Genomic DNA, 23,133 nt, shown 5'->3' on the forward strand with positions numbered 1-23,133 from the left:
AACAATGGCATGAAGCTTGGCAGTTGACCAAGGGGTAGAACAAGATCTACAGGCTTTGCAGGAACTGAGCCTGCCAGCCTGAAAGTAATTAGTACTCCATTCTCTCCAGTTCTGCCTCAGACTTGGAGACAGAGCAACAGGCAGGACTATATACAGTGATCTGGGTTTTGGAAGAAACTGCTTATAAACTTTCACTTGGGGCATAAGAGACATTATGTTTTAAGTTGATGTTTCCCTGAAGTATCTTTTTACACTCTATGTATATATGTGTTGTATATATATGTATACTGCACACGCATATATGTGTGTGTATATACCAACCTAACAGTTAAACACTGACAATAATAGGCCAAAGTGATATTATTGACAATTGCTAGCTTTGTACAGTGGTTAAAATGATGACATATAATTAGCTTTGATTTGGCCTATTGCTTCTATTCAAAAAGCTTTTTCGTCTTTGTCCCCTGGACATAAGGGCAATATGAAGCTGATGTCTGTTTCTTATTGCTCAGCCCCATTTTTCATTGATGTGCTGCTGTTTCCTAGCAGTTCTCGCCATGGGTTTTGAAGATGTATTTTACTGTTTACTGTATCTTCAAAACATTTCTTTTGCACTTTAATTTACTGCTATATTAATTTTCTTCATGACAGCATTTGATTGTTTTTACGTACTACACAGTGATCTACCAAATTCTGGCATCTGTTCAATAATTTTGACTACCCCAGCCAGTTTAATGATAGCCTGAGGCTTCCTGATGTATGTAGCTTCTTGCATAAAGTTGACAGTGGGCTAAATAACCAGTCACAATATAATCTAATTCTTGTTACATAGACTTTGATTCAAATGACAAAGAAGAACAACCAACTTCTGCAATAGTGTAAATTTTGTATTTTCTTTTTCCCTTACCCCTAACAATGCACTTGATGAGGCAGATGACTGTAACTGCCTAATTTACCCAGTATTTTTAAAGAATCCCATTCAGAATAGAAAAGTATCTCCAGACTAACTTGTGGGCAGTCAGTTGCTTCATCACATAGTAATCAAATAAACCTGAGACAGAAGTGGTCATTTTTTTCTGACTTCTATAAAATGTATGCTTATACTTAACCATATCCGTGATCCTTTCTTCATCACGGAATCACCACTGTTTCACATGAGACAAACATTTCCTGATTTTTAAAATGACAGTGGCAATTAGTAAATAGTATATCATTTATGGCATGTGCTATTTATATAATCCAGTTTATAAACACAACTAAAATTCATTTTTCTACTATAAGAGTGCATCACAGAAAGTGTTTATTTTAAAACTGTCTCCAGTCAAGGAGATAGTCCAACAGAATAATGTTCAAACCAAACATACAGACATCCTCAAACAAGTTGGCATATAACTAACAATAATAGAATCAGGGCCATTTCAAAGAGGTAAAAATAAAGATCTGATTTTATCTATTTATGATATTCGTTACTACTGTGTTCTAGACATAAAGTGAATTTTGTGCTCATACTCATGGGAAATACTATCCAACATATATGAGGGAATACAAATTAGTTTCTAATTGACATGTTAAATTTTTCCTCTTTAAGCAGTTTTTAAATTTAAGCAAAAATAGGTAAAGCTGTGCTGGTCTTCATTATTGTTTCCTCTGGTTTATTGGAATAAGCAAAGTTATTTAAATCCAGCCAAGTATTTATGTCTAGTTTTAATAAAACACCAGATTAAGCCTATAAACTAGACAAATTAGCCAGAAACTGTTTATTCAGAGAAAGGATGTATGTTACAAAGAGCACAGATATGCAGGATCATGAGAAATGCATGCAAATCCTGGGAAGCAATGGGAATGCTCCAGCAACCTCTGAAGACTTTGCATAATTGACTCCATCAATGAATCTGAAATTTAGCTTTCAGTTTTTCATAATTGTACATTTATAGTAACATGCTTCAATAACGTTAAAATGAAGCAAATTACTGTTAAAAAATAAATACCTGTACTGTACATTTAAATCATTTTAAAGAACTTAAGTATCTATATCAAGAGATATTTATATAGATACCATTATAAAATAAAGAATATATTAAAATTAAAAGGGTATCTGATTTGCACTTAATATGATTTAGTGTACATAAATTCTTACTTCCAACTTAGTAACTTTAGTGAATCACATCTGAATGTTTATTTTCTACATGATGGATGCTGCTAAAATGTCATGATATAACATCCTTATAGTTCTGCTGATAACTATATAATATTTGTTGCTGTTAAGGATCAGTTTAAAATGACACTCTACACTGAATTAAGATACTTATTGAAATATTATTTTACTTCAAGTCTAATTTTAGCTCCAGAGAAGGCAGTGATGTCTTAAAGGCTTGAACAATTTTTTCTTTTTCTTTTACTCCAGGAAGATCACTTAGAAACAAATACTTGAGGTTCCTGTAAAAAAAAAGAAAATTTTAAAAGTTAATATAATTTGACCTTTACTCTTATAGCATTAAAAATAAACTTGTTTTATTGGCTTTTTAAGAAATTACACACAGTGTGTGTTCATATCATCCTACACATTCAAAATGACTTTTAGAACAGTAATCTTAGAGTACTACTTTAAATGAGATTCATGCTAGGAACTAATCTAGACTTTGGAAAGTTTAGTTGTTCTGGTTATGTCAATAATTCTGCTGAGTTTTTCCAAATATGTATATTATGGCATAGAACTCCTTTGTATGTTAAATATAAAATATGACATCAGTTGTAGTTATGATTTTTTGAATCTGACACTAAAAGTAAAAACAAAGCAAATATAAACAAGTGGAACTACATCAAGTTGAAAGGCTTCTGCACAGCCAAGAAAACCATTAACAAAATGAAAAGGCAACCTACTGAACAGGAGAAAATACCTGCAAGTCATATATCTAATAAGGGGCTAATATCCAAAATGTATAAGCTCATACAACTCAATAGCAAAAAACCTGAACAATGCAATTTTTAAAATGGTCAAATATCTGAACAGACATTTTTCCAAAGAGGGCATACAGATGGAGAACAGGTACATGAAGAGATACTCTACATCATTATCAGGGAAATGCAAATCAAAACCACAATGAGATAGCACCCTACATTTGTTAGAATGGCTATTATCAAAAAGACTAGAAATAAGTGTTGGTGAGGACGTAGAGAAAAGGGAATCTTTGTCCATGGTTGATGGGACTGTAAATTGGGGCGGTCATATGAAAAACAGCATAAAGATTCCTCAAAAAATTAAAAAAGAACTACCAAATGATTCAATAATTCTTTGTTTCAGTATTTATCTGAAGAAAACAAAAACACTAACTCAACAAGACATCTGCACACCTGTGTTCAGTGCAGCATTATTTACAATAGTCACTCTACAGAAACAACCTAAAAGTCCACTGATGGATCAGTGGATAGAGAAATTACAGTATATGCATATATGTAGTATTGAGCCATAAAAAAATAAAATTCAACATTGGCGACAAACCGGATGGACCTCGAGGGTATTATGCTAAGTGAAGTCAGTCAGACAGAGAAAGACAAATACTGTATGATCTCCTATATGTGGAAGCTAAAAATAAACAAGCAAGCTCACAGATACACAAAACAGATTGGTGGTTATTGCCAAGCCGGGGTGAGAAGCAGGAAAAATGGGTGAACTGTGCTATGTTTCTGCTTTTATTTTAAATGAGATTGAATTTTAAAAATATTAATCTTAACCTAGAAAGGAAAAGAAACTGGGGAAGTTCTTAAAACAACTCAAGTTTCTATTACGAGATGAAGCCACAAAGCCTGAACTAATGTAAGAGACAAACAATCTGGTACTTTTGGTTCTAATGTTTAAGATTTCTCAAACTTCCTGTGATGCTGAGGTTATTGGCAGAACATGGGGGGAAAATACTTTAAAAGATGAGGAGGAAGTATAATTGCTGATGTTTACAGAGAGCACCAACAACTGTAATAGGCATCATGCTAGGTGGTTTATGTAATTGATTTTTAAAAAAAGATGCTTCCTAAAAAATGCAGTACAACTATAAGATATTAAAGTTGATAACTTCAATTGTTTTAAAGTACTGTGGCTGAAAGTTAAACCATTTTTTAAAATTCTGTTTTTCAGAATTAAAAAAAGATACCATCTCTCAACTGTTTTAAATTCTGATTCTTCACCTTAACATGATCAAGTTTCTATTTTGACACTGACCACCTACCTGAAATGATGCAAAGCAATGATACCTTTGTCTGTGACATTCCCACATGAAATTATTTCCATTTCCAACATGCTTTTTTGTAAATTTTCAAGTTGGCTAAGTCTCTCCAAACAACCATCCTCAATATAGTGACACTTGCATAGTCTTATTTTTTCAACATACTGTAGGCCTTCTGGAAGGGAAAAAAAATACGGTTTAAGAACCTGCTTTACCATTAAGATGATCAACTGTCCTAGTTTGCCCAGGACTGTTCTGGTGTCAGGACTGAAAGTCCTAAGTCCTAGGAAACCTCTTAATCCCAAGAAAACTGGAACAATTAGTCACCCTATTAACCACACAAAGTATTCACTACATGGATTGTGCTGACAGACAGGGCCATTCTACAGTCAGATGCCCATGCACTGAGGAATGAAATGCCCACACAAGCAGAGGCTGTGTGGATATAATTATTTCTATATTAGTCAGGGTTACTCAATGACAGAAGTTTGACAAAGATAGTTTAACAAACAAGACCTTAAATATTAAGTCGATAAACCACAGCTTAGTGTGGAGAGAAAGGAGAGGAGGGTACTTGTAACCTCTATGTAACTTAAGAATAAATATCATACACAAGAAGATACAAGCTGGATTGGACTGAAAAGGGCGAGAAGGACACCCGTATGACTATAAGAGTGAGTCAACTGCAACCAAAGGTCATTGCAAACCACCTGCATTTCCCATAACAAACGGTAGAGGACTTACCCATGTGATCAAACCCGATGCTCATGATGCAGGAATCGGTGGCGTCAACTGCCTGAATCTTGTATTTGTCCAGAGGGCCTGTCGGGAGATGGTTGTAGTCCTTCTGCCACCTCTCCTGGCCATAGTAGCGCACCATGGCCCCACAGCGCAGCAGCCACTCTGACGCTGCCCTGTCAGGACCCACGTCCCTGATACGGTCATGATCCACTCTGGGGGGATGAGAAGAAAAGCAGGAAGCTTTTACTATCGTCACTAGCTTCTTAGCCATGTTCACCAACATAAATACAGAATAGCAACTATTTTTCACTTCATGTGATGAGGAGGGAGATAAATCCATGAAAAGAAAACATTCAATGGTAGCTCTACTTGCTACCATTTTTGCTTCTGTTTTCAAGTGAACACTGCCAAAGCATTTTTTAAAAAAAATCTGGGTTTATCAGGCAGACATGGGTCTTTATTGACTCGTATGTAGCATAGTAGCTTGACTCCAGGAGATATTCAGTAACTACGTATTGAACGAATGACAACACTTGGTTATAATTTTCATTAATGATAAAAGATTTAAAAAGGGAATAATTTTGTACATTTGTTCAAATTAATGTCTGTAAGTGATCTTTATTAATTTTTACACATGCCTTTTTCTCTAGTTAGTGGTATTAATGCTGTATTAAGCAATGAGGAGGTTAGTTTTGCCAGTTTCAAAATAAGCATGCCACCAAATAACATTTTTAAAACTTGAATTCACTTGATAGTATTCAAAAGGTTAACTACATTGCTTAAGTCACAGAATAAAATATTCTAACATTACTGAGCTTTTCTGATTATAAAAATAATAAAAGATCATTTAAAAAAGATTGAAAGGCACTGAAAGAATGAATAAAAAGAATCACTGAAGTCCTGCAACCCAGTCAGTCACAGTTAATATTCTATAACCTATCTTTTTTTGGTCTTTAATTTTTTTTTAAGAAAATTAGGGTCATACTGCATACACAACACAAATAACATCTGAAATATAAGAAAACCAAATTAGCCACTGGGAACTCATTGAGCTGAAATAATCCCCATGTTTCTTCAATTTAGTAAGGGTAACTTACTTATTAAACACTGCATTCAACCAGCCCCAGAAGTATCGGGAGTCACGTGACCATGGGAGTTTCTTTAAGCCACAGAGCTGCTGGGAAATTTTTCCAAACAGCATCATTTGCCCTAGACACATAAAATAGCATTCATATTAGATCATCAGTTGGCAATCAGAACCCATACATACAGTAATTTACTTCACAACTTCAGACTCAATGCTCTTGTGATGATAAAGCTGGCTCATTTACCCCTCAGTAGTTATTGAGCAAGTTACTGCTGTTTGTTTTTTTGGTTTCTTTTGCTGCAAAGGAGAGGCAGAATTGGATGGTCTCTATGGTTCCTCCCAGCCTTGACATTAAGTTATACTTGTTCGATATTCAATTGGAGTCCGCCCACAGTGGCGCCACCTGGTGTCCATTCAAGTAGTGCATTTACAGATTTACCTAAACCAGTTCCAGTCCCAACCCACATTTCCAGTATCAAAATGACAAACTAAAATCATCCAAGAAGCAATGTATCAAGGTTAAGCCATTTACATCCAGAAAAGGAGAGGAATCACGGAAATAGATCTTTCTATGAAAAGATTGTAAGTTGCGTCCCCAGAACAGTGCAAACCAAGGACTATGCCAGGGCAGCTGGGAAAGACTAGACAAGCAACTTAACCTCTCTGACCCTTGGTTTTCTCATTTATAAAATGAGATGGTTGGCTCGGATGATTCCCAGCTGTAAAAATCCATAACCCTGAGTTGAGAAAGTGATTTCGAAACTGGGTCTCAACCTGACTTAAAGTGTCAGGAGCGGGGAGAACACAGACAAATGACACATTGTCTTTGAGGAGCTGACAACTTAATGCAGGGTAGAGTGAGCTAAAACAGGTCACCAGGTAGTTAAAATAAATGACGGAGCCTGAAAAATACCTCAAAAGAGTAGACAAGGATTTCGACAAAGATGCCAAGCAAAGGTAGGTCAGGTGGCTAGCTGTGGTGGGAACGTTTAAGGCTTGTTGTAGTTCAGTTGGCTTAGAACATGGGGGTCATGAGGAGACCGACAGTATACAGTCCCAATGGGAAGGGTCTCCCGTGTGGCTTCTGCAGATAGCTAGGAGTCACTGAGCTTTCAGCACAGAGCGCTGGCATGGTCAGAACTGTGCTTCAGGAAGATAACTCAGACAGCAGCAGCAAGAATGAGGGCCATTCAAAGATGAGGAGACTGAAGCCCCGATATTAAGTAACTTACTGACACCCTAAAATCCTGGAAGAAGGCGGGGTATTAATAAATGCCTGTGTTTAAAGGGACTTGCCCAGTGTTTCATGGCTGTTAGCAGTGCAGTGCTGAAACCTGAACCTAGCTTTCACTCTTATTAGTCAAGGGCTCTTTCCTCAGTCCTTGAATGGTTCTAGAACTCAAGAAAAAGAAGAGGACTAGAAAGAGTCCTGAGAGGGAACCACATTAGAGCTGAGGAAATGCCCGAGGATGTTGAGGCTGTAAACAATGAGAGCTGAGGTCTGAGGACAGTACCCTGGAGTCATCCATTACCTTCTTCCCTGCTTTTCCGCCATTACTCTGCCTTCATTACTACAAATGTGTCTCCACGCTATAAATACTTCCTCCCACATTCTCACATCTTCACTGCTTTTGATTAAATCTCTCACTACCCGTGCCCACTTCAGCAACTTCTTTGGCTGCCAACCATATTTACAAATTGGGTCTTTCCGGATTCATCTCAGGCTGTTCCCTCCTAGTTCCCTCCTAGAATCCTCCCTGCCCCACCTAGAATCCTATGGAAATCTTTCCCAACCTCAAGACTTTATTCAAATACCATCTCCATCCATCTATTCATTCATGCAATAAAGATTTAAAGTATGCAGAGCAAAAGGAAGAGCAAAAATCACACATTCATTTCAATTATTCCCAACACCAGGCACAGTGCCATCCCCTAATGCAAGTTCAATAAATATTTGGAATTAAGAATCTTCAATGGCTGACAAATTTTCATGCAGAAACAAAGAAACTGTTTTTAAGCAGAAAAATTACAGAAGTATGAAAACTGAAGTCACTTGATTCATTTTGGTCAACTGTATATTTCAGCTTAAGAGAAAGACCAAATTTACTTCAGCTTATGATCTCTAGAAATACTGCATATTATATTCAAAATAATTTAAACATGAAAATTGTTTTTATTTTTCAGTAAACCTAAAAAAAAATAACTGGTAGGTTTTTGCATTCTCAACTGTAATTTTGTTAATTAATTGATACTGGGAATTTCAAATGAATTGCAGCAGCTACCTCTAAGAATGCTTTCTAGAGGGAAAGAGGAGACCTCTGGTGGTGAGTTGGTGAATTTAACTTTAATAAATTAAAAGAAGGGCTTCCGGGAAGGCTCAGCAGATAAGGAATCTAACTGCAATGCAGGAGGCAAAGGAGACTCGGGTTTGATTCCTAGATTGGGAAAATCCCCTGGAGAAGGAAATGGCAACCCACTTTAGCACTCTTGCCTGGAAAATTCGATGGACAGAAGAACCTGGCAGGCCACAGTCCATGGGGTCTCAGTCAGACACAACTGAGTGGCTAGGCACACAAATTAAAAGAAACCACTCAAATTCAAGTTGAAAAATAAACATTACTAAGCTACTGCTGTGAGAAATGACTCAGGAATTCAAATTATTTAAAAAATTCTTCTTACTATCATAACATGGGTTGGAGCCGTAAGTTTTTAACAGATGTTTCCAAAAGTTGTTAGGAAGTTTGTGACTTAGAGAAGGCCAGAGCTCTAATGTGTGCCTCAAAATAGGAGATGGAGAGTTCTCCAATTTGCATAAAAACAAGTTTCTTTTAAAAAGTGCAGGTTCTCTTTTTATATATTAAACATAATTACTTAGGTAGTCTATTCAAAATGATGGCTAATTTAGGGGTCAAAAAGACTAAACTAGCCAACCTGTTCTTGAGGGCAGTGAAAGTGTGGAGAGAAGGGTGAGGTGGTATCAGCATTGGGGAGTTCCCCCCCAGATTATAACCCAACTTCATTGGAATCGTCCATTACTGATGCCAGTTCTTATTCCTGATGTATCTAGAACCTAGTGAAATAGAGTGACAGAGCACTTCCTTAGGAATTAGAAGCAAAGGTCCCCAAAGTCACCCTAGGCCAGTATCACTTGACACTCACTGAACTAACTTCTTATAGGTTCTGACCTAGATGGAAGGTGAACATGAATTCTTAGCTTCAGGAGGGTGTGGTGGCCAGAAAACAAATGTCTTTAGCCAAAGACATTACAGGGTCAATGGATGTAAGGTGAGCTCTTGATTTGAGGTAATCAAGAGGAAACAAATTAATGTACAGTCAAGACCAGGCGAGAAGCTAAGCAGAGAAAATTTTATAAAAAGTACATGTGTATTTTGAGTTCTTTCACTTTGCTAAACTAGGAAGTACAGGCTCAAAATCACAGAAGAGTAAAACAGTTACTACTATGGATTGACTCATGAAAGCCTGAACACAGACCCTAGATTGCATAATTCTATACTCAACCTAGTAATAAATCAACTACAATCCTGTGCAATGGTTAAAATAAAAAACAGTGATAGTACCAAAAGCTGGCGACACTGAAGAGGAACTCGATCACTCAACATTGCTGGTGGGAATGTAAAATGGTACAGCCACTTTGGAAAGGAGTTTGGCACTTACAAAGCTAAACATGTGCTTATCAGATGACCCAGCAATTGGACTCTTGGGCATTTATCCCAGAGAAACAAAAACAGGCTCACACAAAAAGCTGTACACTAAGTTTCATAGCAGCTTTATTCGAAATAGTCAAAAAACTAGAAGTAACTCAGTTATCCTCCAAAGGGTGAATGGTTAAGCATGTTGTGGTACATTCATACCATGAAATACTTCTCGGCAATAAGACAGAATGAACTATCAATACATGCAACAATTTGGATGGCTCTCATGGGATAATGCTAAGTGAAAAAGTCAATTCCAAAAAGTTACATACTATATAATTTTGTTTATGTAACATTCTTGACATGTCAAAATTTTAGAAAGTGAGAACAGAATAGGGAAGAGGGTGCCTTGCTGGAGGGATCTTGGTGGTGATGGATCTGTGCTGTAGCTTGCCTGTGATGGATACAACATTGTACACATGGGGAGGTCCCTGGCGGTCCAGTGGTTGGGACACTCTCACTGCCAGGGGTCAGAGTTCCATCCATAGTCAGAGAACTAAGATTCCACAAGCCCCATTGCATGACCAAAAATAATAATAATAAGAAGAAGAATCTATACAGGTGTGATAAAATCTGTACAGGACTAAACACAAACACAAATGCAAAACAGGCTATCCGAATAAGATCCATGGGCTGTTCCTGGTTATGCTGTTGTATCAAACTTTTACAAGATGTTACTATTTGAGAAGACTGTGTAAAGGGTACACAGGATCTCTACTGTTTCTTACAACTGCATGGAAATCTACAATTAACTCAAAATTCAAATTAAGAAATTTTCTAATAAAAAATTAAAAACTAAAAAATGAATATCTTATTTTTCATTTGTGATGAACAAGGAGGCAACATTCCACATTATTTTCACAAATAAAGAAAATATGCATAACTATCCAGGTGATAAAAACCATATAAACATAATAAAAACCATCATTTTATTGAGCACTTTACTGTGCTAAACATCTGATGAGCCTTATCTTGCTCATAGGACAAAAGTCCTATGAGGGGGACCCTACATCACTCATAGTTCACACAGGAGGGGCTGAGGGAAAGGGGTGACTCCACTTTCCCAAGCTATGTGACTAATAACTGGAGCCAAATTCAGACAGGCAAGTAAGTTCTTCCAGCAATAAAGTCAGTGCCCACGGGGTGATCAGTGGTGTCCGGCTCTTTGCCACCCCATGGACTGCAGGTTGCCAGGCTCCTCTGTCCACAGAGTTTTCCAGGCAAAAATCCTGGAGTGGGTTGCCATTTCCTACTCCAGGGGATCTTCCGGACCCAGGGACTGAACCTGCGCCTCCTGCATTGGCTCTGGAAGTATATTCTTTACCACTGCTCCATCTGCTAAGTCCAAATACTGTAATAAAGTTACATCGTTCTATTTTTGTTTTGCTCAGCTGTCCTGACCCTAAAAATTAAAAAAACAAAACAACACAAAACCTTCCATCAAACACTGACAACAGGTGTTAGTTAGGCACAGAACTAGAGGATCACGAAATCTGACACAGGTCTTTCAGAGACTACACAGCCTGCTTCCCTCATTTTATAGCTAAACAGGGGTGAAGTGACATGCACAGGTGAATCATTGTTTCCAGGCCTGCAAAGCATATTTAAAACCACATGTCAGGCCAGTATTAAAAAAAGAAAACAGATCGCTAAATGACGGCAGAGACCGAGCCGTCTGTTTCATTTATGCGCTCAATATTTACAAGACCAATAATGAATGACACGTCAGGAGCCACATATATGGATGGCCAGAAAACAGCAGACTATCAGACTATCGCCATGACAGAGCCTCCGTCTGGAGAAGGTTGGGGCTGGACTGTGCCCTTTAGCGAGCACTCCGCTCTGTAGGAGACTCATTGGAGACAGAGGTTCTCCGCAAGGAGCCGCTAGGGACGTGGGGCGGGGCTAGGAAGAGGCGAAGCTGAGAGGGCGGAGCCACGAGGGACGCGGGAAGGGGTCGAGGGGGCGGGGCCTAGCTGGAGGAAAGGACGGCCTCTGGGCCTGCCCTAACGAGAATTTTCACCATCATCATCCCCAGACTTTGTCCTGCGGCGCCAAGTCCGCTGGGCTGTGCAGGTCGAGGACGCCTGACTCGGCGGGCCAGATTTTCAGTTAGCCCAGAGATGGGAGAAGGGAAAGGGGAGAGGGTGACCACCACTAGTCCCGCCCCTCTCGGGGCCTAGCTCCTCTACTCACAGCGTCAAAAGGAAGGAGCAAGCTGGCGTCCCCAGCGTCTACGGCGGCGCAGGCCTGCCCTTCGCCCTCCGCCGCGCGCGTCCATTGGCCACTGGCGGCTGCGCCCACGTGGGGCGAAGGTGCTCCCTTCATTGGCCTCTGCTTGGGGGGCGGGGCTAGAGGGCGCTGGGACGCGGGCATTGTAGGTCTCAAGGGCTGGCTTCTAGAGCTTGAGGCAGGGAAAGGGGCCCAGGCGATGGTACCCGCGCTGCGTTACCTGGGCAGTGTCTGCGGACGGGCCCGCGGGATTTTCCCCGGGGGCTTCTCCGCGGCGCGCACACCCGCGTCGGGGAAATCCCGGCTGTTGTGCCAGGGTGGCCGCAGAGCCAGCACCAGGTGAGTACCCGCTGGCCCGCCCCCCGCGGTCTGCGCTGCCTCTCTTGGAGGTGCCGAGTGCTGGACCTCTGCCTCTGCTCTTCTTCGCTGTCCTCGGCGAGAGAGAAGGTCGGGATCCTGTGAAGCCCGGGCTCCAGCCTCAGATCCCAGGAGCTACCTGCCTGGATCACTCGTAGGCTTGTGGGCGAGAGGAGAAGAATAAGAAAGGCAGTGTCGAGTAGAGGTCAAGAACAACTCCACCGCTTCCCATTCAACCCTGGGCGGGTTACTTAAGCTCCTTTAAGGCTCAGCTGTGAATCGGAACCTAGTCTCTCGCGCAGGTGGTCGTTTTGAGGATTAAAAGGACCTCACACACTGTAAGCAATTAAACGTGCTGTTTGTTCGCTGGCCTTCCTGATGTTACTTGGAACATCTGAAACCGGTCTTAAATCATTCCGTTCCCTGGCACACACACGGCTGCATAGAGTTGCCCGTATGAGAAGCAGCTCAGCTGCTAATCAAACCCTGCAGAATTCAGCGACCTGTGATTTGAAATGTGGAGATCACGTATGAAATTACTGTTTTTTGCCTGCTCTCTGTATGGGGAGCGGTTTATGCGAAGGTTTCAAAGCTGGAAAGCTCTTGGCTCTTTTTCGGGAACTAGCATGGGGGCAACATGAGTGTGAGTGGAGCTTGGCGGAACAGAGGATGGTGTGGAAAGACACCGGAGAGGGGTTACATCACAGCAGAGGTTTTGCTTTAACTGCACGTGGAATTTTATTCTAAGGGCGCTGGGAGACTTTTAAAGACGTGATTAAATGTTGATGTTTCAAAAGTTGATTCTGGCTGCTGTGTATTAGTGGGTTGGAGGGGAGTTAGTGTGGAATAGGATTTTTGATTCATCGTGTTCTTTGGGGAACCTTTTCTTAAGGGAAGAAAAGTAAGGTTAGTGAAGGTTTTGTTTATACTTTTTAAATTTTGAAATGATTAAAGATCCATAGGAAGTCCCCCTTCCCAAAGAAAACCCACAAAAACCCAGGCCAGAGAGCTCTCATGTACCCTTTTTCACCCAATTTGCTCCAACATCTTACCTAACTGTAATAACACTGTCAAAACAAGGAAAAGGATATTAGCACAATCCATAGACCTTGTTCAGATTTTCATCAGTTTTACATGCACTCATTTTTTAAAAATTGCTTCACTACTTACAGACTTTATATAACATTTAGTATCTTAAAAGATTATTTTGAAAATTGAAATTATATTGGGTAGATAGATTTGGAGGAGAATTGCTTCTTTATAATTTTGAGTTTTCCCATCCATGAACTTGGCATATCTTTTCATTTATGCATACTCATTTGTTATTTAGGAGCTTCCCAGGTGGCTCAGTAGAAGAATCCACTTGTCAGTGCAGGAGTGGGAGGAAACACAGGTTTGATCCCTGGGTCCAGAAGATCCCCTGGAGGAGGAAATGGCAACCCACTCCAGTATTCTTGCCAGGATAATACCATGGACAGAGGAGTATACTCCATGGGATGGCAAAGAGTTGGACACGACTGAGCATGCACACACACATGCCTTTGTTATTTAATAGAGTTTAAAATTTTTCTCTGTGAAGTTTGTTGTTTCTTAGGTTAATTCTTAGATTCCCTTATTGTTTTGTTGCTATGATAAATAGTATCTTATATTCTTTCAGCTGGATTTTACTTGTATAGAATATGCTTTTTTTTATTTTTATGCTGTTTTGTATTTCTTATCCAGTATTGGGGATTTCCCTGGAGGCTCAGATGGTAAAGCCTCTGCCTGCAGTGCAGGAGACCTGGGTTCAGTCCCTGGGTTGGGAAGATCCCCTGGAGAAGGAAATGGCAACCCTCTCCAATATTATTGCCTGGGAAATTCCACGGACAGAGGAGCCTGGTGGGCTACAGTCCAAGGTGTCACTAAGAGTTGGACATGATTTGGAAACTAACACTTTATCACTTTAGGGCCTTCCCAAGTGGCTCAGTGGTAAAGAATCTACCTGCCAAGTAGGAGACACGAGTTCAGTCCCTGAATTGGAAAGATCCCTTGGAGAAGGAAATGGCAACCCACTCCAGCATCCTCGCCTGGAAAATCCCATGGACAGAGGATCCAGTCCATGGGGTCACAAAATAGACAGACATGACTTAGCGACTAAACACCACCAACATCCAGTTTTGGAACCTGAGTCATAGGTACTTCATAAAATGAGTTAGGGAGTTTTCAGCTTTTTAAATTTTTCTGGAACATCTTCGATGATAGAGATTATCCATTCCTTGAAATTTTGGTAAAATTTACACACGTGTGTGTGTGTGTGTGTGTGTGTGTGTGTGTGTTTAGGTGGAAAGCTTTTGATGACTAATTTATAGCAATTGATTCCAAACTTCTATTTCTTCTTGTCTCAGTAATTTTGCTTGAGTCCCTCACCCCATTTCATCTATGTTATCAAACTTATTAGCACATAGATCTTCATAATGTTCTTTGATTATGTTTAAGATCATTGTCATGTCTTTACATGTTTTTCCTTATTTTATTTATTTGTGTCGTCTCACTTGTTTCCTCATTACTATTGCCAGAGATTTGTCTACTTTATAAATCTTTTCGAATAAAGGATTTTTCTTCTTTGTTATATTTTGTTATATATATGTTTGTTTTATATATATCTGTATATATTATTTTTCCTTATTGTATTTAACTTCTTGAGTTGATAACTCATTAAGTTTTGGTACAGTAGTGTTTTTAGGAGTGTCTCTTGCATGTTAAAGTTCCTGTAGCCTTTTTTATCTAAGAATATCTTTATTGAATCCTCATATTTAAATGATACAGTTTAACTCTAGGTTAGAAATCCTTTTTTTCTTCTTGAAACTACTACTTCATTGACTTTATTTTGTTGTTGTTGTTGTTTTGTTTTCTGGTTTTTTTTTTTTTTTTGCTTCTTTTGTTTGTTTGCTTTCTGTCTTTTGCCTACAATGTGCAGCATGTGGGACTTTATTTCCTGGGCCTGGGGTGGAACCCTCACCCTCTGTGTTGGCAGTTAACTACTGGACCACCAAGGAAGTGGCTCTACTGACTTATGGATGTCATTGTCACAATTTAGAAATCTGATGTCAAGTGAATTCATATTCATATTTTTTCTTATATTGGAGCATAGTTGATTAACAATGTTGTGTTAGTTTCAGGTATACAGCAAAGTGATGCAGTTACATACATACATGTATCTGTTCTTTTTCTAATTCTTTTTCCATTATCTTATTACAGAATATTGAGCAGAGTTCCCTGTAGGTCCTCGCTGGTTATTAATTTTAAATAACCAGCAGTGTGTACCTGTCAATCCCAAACTCCCAATCTATCTATCCCTCCCCCCACCCATCTTACCCCCTGGGTACCATTAGTTCATTCTCTAAGTCTGTCTTTCTGTTTTGTAAATAAGTTCATTTGTATCATTTTTTTAGATTGCCCAATTAAGCAATGTATGATATTTGTCTTTATCTGACTTATTTCTCTTAGTTTGATAATTGTCAGGTTCATCCATGTTGCTGAAAATGGCATTATTTCTTTTTAATGACTGAGTAATATTCCATTGTATATATGCACCGCATCTTTGTCCATTCATTTGTTGATGGACATTTCAGTTGCTTCATGACTTGCTATTGTAAACAGCTCTTCAGTGAACACTGGGGTGCATGTATTCTTTTGAACAATGTTTTTCTCTAGATATATGCCAAAGAGTGCAGTTGCTAAGACATGTAGTAAGCACATGTTTAGTTTTTTAAGAAAGGGCCATACTCTTTTTTCCAGAGTGGTTGTACTATTTTACATTCCTACCAGTAATGTGTGAGTTGATCCAGTTCTTCTCATCTTCATCAGCATTTGATGTTATCACTTTTTAAAAAAAAGTCATTCTGATAGGGGTGTAGTGATATCTCATTGTAGTCTTAGTTTGCATTTCCTTAATGACTAAAGGTATATTTTCATGTACTTATTTGCCATGTTTATATCTATCTTCTTCAATGAAATGTTTGTTCATATTTTTTGCCCATTCTCTAAATGACTTGTTTATTTCAAGAATTGAATCCTTGGTCATATATATGGTTTGCAAGTGTTTTCTCCCAATTTGTTCATCATCTTATCCCCTTAACAGAGTCTTTTGCAGAGCAAAACTTTTAATTTTGATGAAGTCCAGTTTATCAATTTTTTCCTTTATGGGTCATGCTTTTGATGTGAACTCTTCAAGTAGCCCTAGATACCAAAGATTTTCTCCTGTGTTTTCTTCTTAAAGTTTAATTGTGAATATTTGCAGATATTTAAAAACTGAATTTTTTGGTTAGAATAATAGCATTGTGTGTGTGTTTTAAAGAGCTCTTTTAGAAGTAACATATTGGATATTTGCAGATGATGTTTAGAATTTAGATCGAAATAATATAATGCAAGAGGGAGTGAAAAAGAATAAGTGGGGTGAAAAAGTGAAATTGGCCATGTTCCTATAAAACCTAGATTTGTTGATCAATGCTAATGGTAATTTTTTAAGCTTCTCACTGTTGAGTTAGACTATACATACCCTTTCTAATTTTTTAAATGATTGTGTAATCAGAGTTATCGTGACTAAAATTGGTTCTGAGCCCATTTCTGGATGACTTATTTCCTTAAGGTTTGATTTTCTCACTGTTTCCTTCTAAGCAAAATAAAACAATTTTGGCTTTTTGCACACTAAGGTGTTAAAGACTTAATGTTAACTTGTCCTCAAAAATACTGCCCTTGAGGGACTTCCTGGTGGTGCAGTGGTTAAGACTCCATGCTTCCAATGCAGGGTATGTGGGTTAGGTCCCTAGTTGTGGAACTAAGATCCCACATGCCATGCAATGTGGCCAACCCCCCACCTACAAAAACCCAGAAACAAACAAAAAAAAGCACAAAAGCATACTGCAGTTGAATTTTTGACAGTTAGTAAGGGAAAGTGTGATACTTAACCGAGTAACCACTGATGGAGCCAGCTTATGCAGAGTATAATGGAGACATAGAGCAGCTTGGGCAACTAGCCATTCTGCCTGCTGGCTGTAGCTGATTAACTTTTAAAGCCAAATATCACAAAGCCCAGTAAACATTTTATTTTAATGATTATTAATTAATAGTTTAATTGTTCATTGATGATGAAAATGCAAAGTTTGATAAAATCTACTGTAAACATGTGTTACTTTAAAGATGGCTTTCTTTTAAAGCTCATTTGATATAGTCATTATTGGTGGCGGAATTGTGGGGCTTGCCTCTGCCAGAGCACTCATCCTGCGACATCCAGCACTTTCCATTGGTGTTCTGGAGAAGGAGAAAGATTTAGGTATGTATGTTATGTTGCTTAACCCGAACACCTTTGAGCAAACTCTGGGAGATGGTGAAGGACAGGGAAGCCTGATGTGCTGCAGTCCATGGGATTGCAAAGAATAGGACATGACTGGGCAACTGAACAACAACAATAAACCTGAACACCTGCTCATGTTGTCAGTTCTGCATCTTTCAATCTACGTGTCAATGCTAGTGTCCCAGTCTGGATTCTTCAAAAAGCAGAGCCTGAGACTAGAGCTTGGGTACTGGATATTGGATATGGGCTTCCCTTGTGACTCAGCTGGTAAAGAATCTGCCTGCAATGCAGGAGACCTGGGTTCAGTCCCTGGGTTGGGAAGATCCCCTGGAGAAGGGAAAGGATACCTTCTCTAGTATTCTGGCCTGGAGAATTCCATGGACTGTATTAATCCATGGGGTTGCAGAGTCAGACATGACTGAGTGACTTTAAAAAAAAAAAAAAAGGTGATTTATTTGTGAGGTTATCCAAGGAAGCAGGAGTCAGTAGGTGGGGAAAGTAAACAGGGAAGGAGGGAAAACCTTGTGAAGGTGTGTTATCCAGGTTGAAGCTGTGAGCTTGATTCCACCGAGACCTCTGAGGAACTGCCTAATGTTTCCCAGGATTGTGCTCATGTGCCCTTCAACTTCTGTCCCTTTGTTTGAGGATTGTCCCTAGGGATGTTGAGTCCCTCTGCCCCCAAAGATTAGAGAACACCCTGGGGCAAAAGGCAGAGAGCCATATTGGGCCCTTGAAGTGGATTGCTGGTGGTGAGGGTGGGTTTACCCCAAAGTCATAGCTGACGTCAGAGATGGGCTGGAGGGACCTGGCACAGATACTGTGGTTGGCTGCTGAGGAAGCTACCAGTGCTCCAACTGGAAGAACAGGCCCAGGCAGAGTTTTAAATAGTGGTCTCTAATAGCTTTAACTCTGACTGTATTCCCCTACTTCTTGGGTTTTGAATGAGTCCTGTATGTGCTTTCTCTTAAATGTATTTCTCTTGTTCCATAGCTGTTCATCAGACTGGACATAACAGTGGTGTCATACATAGTGGGATTTATTATAAACCTGAATCTCTGAAAGCTAAATTATGTGTGCAAGGTGCAGCCCTCATCTACGAGTACTGTAACCAAAAGGGAATTTCCTACAAGCAATGTGGCAAGGTATGGCATTTTACTAGGGCCTTGACTTATTTATAAATAGTAGTTTCTTAGTAATCTTAAATGCTGATTTAAAAAATACCTGGCTTTTCTTTCTTTGTATCTTTCTTTGCAAAATCTAGATGTTTCACATAAATGGGATCATGCAAAATGTTGTCTTTTGTGATTGGCTTCTTTCACTTAGTGTAGTGTTTTCAGAGTTCATTCATCTTGCCGCATGAATCAGTACCTCATCCCTCTTTGTATTCCATTGGATCGATACACCACATTTTGTTTACCCATTTTTCAGCTGATAGACATTTGGGTTGTTTCCACTTTTGGGCTACTGTGAATAATGCTGCTATGGACATTCATGTACAAGTTTTTGTGTGGACCTATGTTTTCCTTTCTGTCAGGTATATACCTAGGAGTAGAGTTGCTGGGTCATACAGAAACTATATGTTTAACGTTTTGAAGAAGTGCCAAACTGTTTTCCAAAGTGCTGTACTATTTTATATCCCCATCAGCAATTGGTGAGGATTCCAGTATCTTTATATCCTCATGAACACCAGTTATTGTCTGCTTTATTTTAGCCATCCTAGAGGATGTGAAATGCTATATCACTGTGGGTTTTTTATAATTAAGCTTAGTAATTAATAATGCTTAATTAAGTCACTTTAGTCGTGTCTGACTCTGTGCGACCCCATAGATGGCAGCCCACCAGGCTCCCCAGTCCCTGGGATTCTCCAGTCAAGAACACTGGAGTGGGTTGCCATTTCCTTCTCCAATGCATGAAAGTGAAAAGTCAAAGTGAAGTCACTCAGTCGTGTCTGACTCTTAGTGACCCCATGGACTGCAGCCCACCAGGCTCCTCCGTCCATGGGATTTTCCAGGGAAGAGTACTGGAGTGGGGTGCCATTGCCTTCTCCGAGTTAATAATGTTAAGCATCTTTCATGTACTTACTGGCCATTCATTTATTTTCTTTCGAGAGATACCTATTCAGATCTTTTGCCCATTTTAAAATTGAGTTATTTGTCTCTTTATTGTTGAGTTGTGTTATTTATATATTCTGAATATAGCCCCTTATCAGTTATATGTTATTTACTAAAATACTACTAAAATATTAAAATATTTTTATTTTTAAAATAAAATAATAGTGATGATGATATTTAAAATATTGCTAAATATTTTCTCCCATTCTGTAGATTTTCTTTTTACTTTCTTGATGGTATCCTTTGAAGCAGAGAAACTTGATTTTGATGAAGTGTAGTTTATCTTTTTTTTTCTTTTGTTGCTTGTACCTTTCGTGTCATATCTAAGAAATCATCGCCAAACCTTAGATCATGAAAATTTGCTCCTGATCTTCTTCTAATATCAAAGCCTTAATTCTGATGGTTAGATCTTTAGTCCCTTTTCCTCCCCAGATGAGTCGATTTAATTCTGAGTGGTACAGAATTGGAGCTAGAGCAAAGACTGAGGAACAGACTTTGGCAGGATTCTAGGCTGGGCTTACTCTGACCTCACAGCTCAGGTAGAAATGGCTGAATGAGAAGAACTAAAGAGAAGATGAGCCGCTGTATGATTTCATTTTTTTTAACCTTAACAAAAGTTTGTTTTTAAATGTGTAACAGGCTTCAAGACAGTACTTCATTCTAGCTATAGGTGGCAATAGACATTATGGCAGGGAATCGGGAATGGAATTAAGGATTACCATTGCCAAATGGCAATCCACTCCAGCACTCTTGCCTGGAAAATCTCATGGACGGAGGAGCCTGATAGACTGTAGTCCATGGGGTCGCAAAGAGTCGGACACGACCAAGCGACTTCACTTACTCACTCATTGCCTCCAGCACAAAGAACAGCTTCCTTTTTTTATATATATGTATTTTTATTTTTTGACTGCACCAAGTCTTAGTTGCAACATGTGGGATCTAGTTCCCCCACTAGGGATCAAACCCAGGCCCCCTGCATTGGGAGAGCAGAGTATTAGCCACTAGACCACCAGGGAAGTCCCTAAAAGTGGTGATTTGGTTTTTTTTTCCCTTGGCTGCACTGGGTCTTCCTCAGCTCACAGGCTTAGTTGCCCTGTAGCATGTAGGATCTTAGTTCCCCTTTCCTGATCAGGGATCAAACCCACATCCCGTGCATTGGAAGGTGGATTCTTAACCACTAGACCACCAGAGAAGTCCCCCAGCTTACTTTTTGACAAGTTTCTTAATTCCACCTTTCTCCAGGAGGGCCTTCCCTGCAGCCTTTGCTTTCAGCTTCTCAAGTTTCTTTTGCTTCTCTCTTGCTTTTTGGCCATGCTGTGTCTTTGTTGCGGTGCTCTGGCTTTCGTGGCGGGGCGGACACTTCTGTAGCTGCCGTACATGGACTTAGTTGCCCCGCGGCATGCAGGATGGACTTAGTTGCCCCGTGGCATGCGGGATCCTGGTTCCCCCACCAGGAATTGAACCCCTGTCCCCTGCCTTGCCAGGCAGATTCTTAACCACTGGGCCACCAGGGAACTCCCCTTCTGCTGCTTTTTCTGTTTCTGCTTGAATGCCCCATCATCTTCATCCAGCTCCTTGGTCTGCTTCAGGTGCTTCTTACCACCTTTGCAGCTGGCCTACTGCCCCTTCCCAGACCCTGCCACCAGAAGTAAAGCTCCCACCCCACCCCCTACACGTGTTCTACCAGTGTAGGTTCATTTTTTAATTAATTGTGGTGTATGATGTAAGGAGGGGGTCCAGCTTCTTTCTTTTGCATGTGGATATCCAGTTGTCTCAGTGCCGTTTGTTGAAAAAAGTTGTTCTTTCTACAATACATTGTTTTGGCATCTGCATCAAAAATCAGTTGAGCATAAATGTAAGAAGGCGTATTTAGGATTCTCAATTCTATTCCACTGATGTGTGTGTGTCCTTATGCCAATACTGTTTGTCAGTATCTCCAAAAGGGCAGCTGGTATTTTTGATAGAGATTATACTGAATCTATAGATCAATTTGGGGAGTGCTGCCATCTTAGCAGTATTAAATTTTGCAAAACATGAAATTGGGATGTCTTCCCATTTATGTTAATTTTCTTTAAGTTCTTTCAACAATATTTTTTATTTTTCATTGTACAGTTCTTACATTTCTTTTGTTAATGTTATTCGTTGATATTTTATTCTTTCTGATGCTTTTGTGAGGAAAATTATTTTCTTAATTTCAGTTGCATTTATTCACTGCTACTGTATAGAATAGGGTTGATTTTTACATATTGATCTTTATCCTTTAACTTTGTTGAACTCATTTCTTAGTCTAGTAGTTTTTGTGTGTGTGTGTGTGGTGTGTGTATTCCTTAGGACTTTCAACATGCAGGATCATGTCATCTACAAATAAGATAGTTTTACTTTTTTAAACTGGGCATTTTTTTCTTGCCTAATTTACTTAGGTTCAGTTCAGTTGGATGTTCATTTTAGAAGGTCTTGTAGGTCTTCATAAAACCATTTAACTTCAGCTTCTTCAGCATTACTGGTCAGGGCATAGACTAGGATTGCTCTGATATTGAATGGTTTGTCTTGGAAATGAACAGAGATCATTCTGTTGTTTTTGAGATTGCATCCAAGTCTTGCATTTCACACTCTTTTGTTTATTACTATGGCTACTCCATTTCTTCTAAGGGATTCAATAGTAGATAGAATGTCATCTGAGTTAAATTCACCCATTCTGGTCCATTATAGTTCACTGATTCCTAAAACATCAATGTTCACTCTTGCCATCTCCTGTTTGACCACTTCCAATTTGCCTTGATTCATGGACCTAACATTCCAGGTTCCTATGCAACATTGCTCTTTACGACATCGGACTTTACTTCCATCACCAGTCACATCCACAACTGGATGTTGTTTTTACTTTGGCTCCACCCCTTCATTCTCTCTGGAGTTCCTTCTCCACTGATCTCCAATAGCATGTTGGGTACCTACCGACCTGGGGAGATCATCTTTCAGTGTCCTATCTTTTTGCCTTTTCATACTGTTCATGGAGTTCTCAAGGCAAGAATACTGAAGTGGTTTGCCATTCCTTTCTCCAGTGGACTGTGTTTTGTCAGAACTCTCCACCATTATCCATCTGTCTTGGGTGGCCCTACACGGCATGGCTCATAGTTTCATTGAGTTAAACAGTTTGTGGTCCATGTGATCAAGACTGGGGAAACAGACTCTTGGAGGGCACAAACAAAACCTTGTGTACACCAGGACCAGTCCATCTTGGGTGGCCCTACACAGTACACTCTTCATTCTTTCTGGAGTTATTTCTCCACTGATCTCCAGTAGCATATTGGGCAATAGGCTACTGTGGTACAATACAACAATAGAG

General features: G+C 39.5%; 2 protein-coding genes across 3 annotated transcripts in view; one reads left to right on the forward strand and one right to left on the reverse strand.

Moving 5' to 3' along the window:
- Positions 1-1,171: 1,171 nt before the first annotated feature.
- On the reverse strand, positions 1,172-12,039 carry DMAC2L (distal membrane arm assembly component 2 like). Of its 2 annotated transcripts, none has more exons than XM_068965137.1 (5): positions 11,955-12,039; positions 6,056-6,167; positions 4,962-5,170; positions 4,221-4,392; positions 1,172-2,436 (listed from the first exon to the last, which is right to left on the reverse strand). In XM_068965137.1, exons 2-5 carry the CDS (start codon positions 6,160-6,162, stop codon positions 2,322-2,324), a joined length of 603 nt encoding a protein of 200 aa, XP_068821238.1. In that variant the 5' UTR covers positions 6,163-6,167; positions 11,955-12,039; the 3' UTR covers positions 1,172-2,321. The 2 variants fall into 2 exon arrangements, with proteins under 2 accessions (XP_068821238.1, XP_068821239.1); XM_068965138.1 differs by having other exon boundaries at positions 2,313-2,436; positions 4,246-4,392.
- Positions 12,040-12,189: 150 nt separating this feature from the next.
- The window catches only part of L2HGDH (L-2-hydroxyglutarate dehydrogenase), a 48,836-nt gene continuing 37,892 nt past the window's right edge, over positions 12,190-23,133 (forward strand). The window contains exons 1-3 of the mRNA XM_068965033.1: positions 12,190-12,329; positions 17,543-17,658; positions 18,670-18,821. Of these exons, the coding sequence (XP_068821134.1) occupies positions 12,190-12,329; positions 17,543-17,658; positions 18,670-18,821 (408 nt within the window). The remainder of the gene's footprint in view (positions 12,330-17,542; positions 17,659-18,669; positions 18,822-23,133) is intronic.

The sequence above is a fragment of the Capricornis sumatraensis genome, chromosome 2, assembly GCF_032405125.1.
Source record: "Capricornis sumatraensis isolate serow.1 chromosome 2, serow.2, whole genome shotgun sequence".
Taxonomy (NCBI): Eukaryota; Metazoa; Chordata; class Mammalia; order Artiodactyla; family Bovidae; genus Capricornis; species Capricornis sumatraensis.

Excerpts from the sequence above, each read along its gene's own strand:
- DMAC2L (XM_068965137.1), bottom strand. The coding sequence starts at position 6,162 with ATGATGCTGTTTGGAAAAATTTCCCAGCAGCTCTGTGGCTTAAAGAAA. Across the intron at positions 5,171-6,055 it reads TTGAATGCAGTGTTTAATAA|AGTGGATCATGACCGTATCA; the intron begins GTAAGTTACCCT and ends TCATCCCCCCAG. Across the intron at positions 4,393-4,961 it reads CATCGGGTTTGATCACATGG|AAGGCCTACAGTATGTTGAA; the intron begins GTAAGTCCTCTA and ends TTTCCCTTCCAG.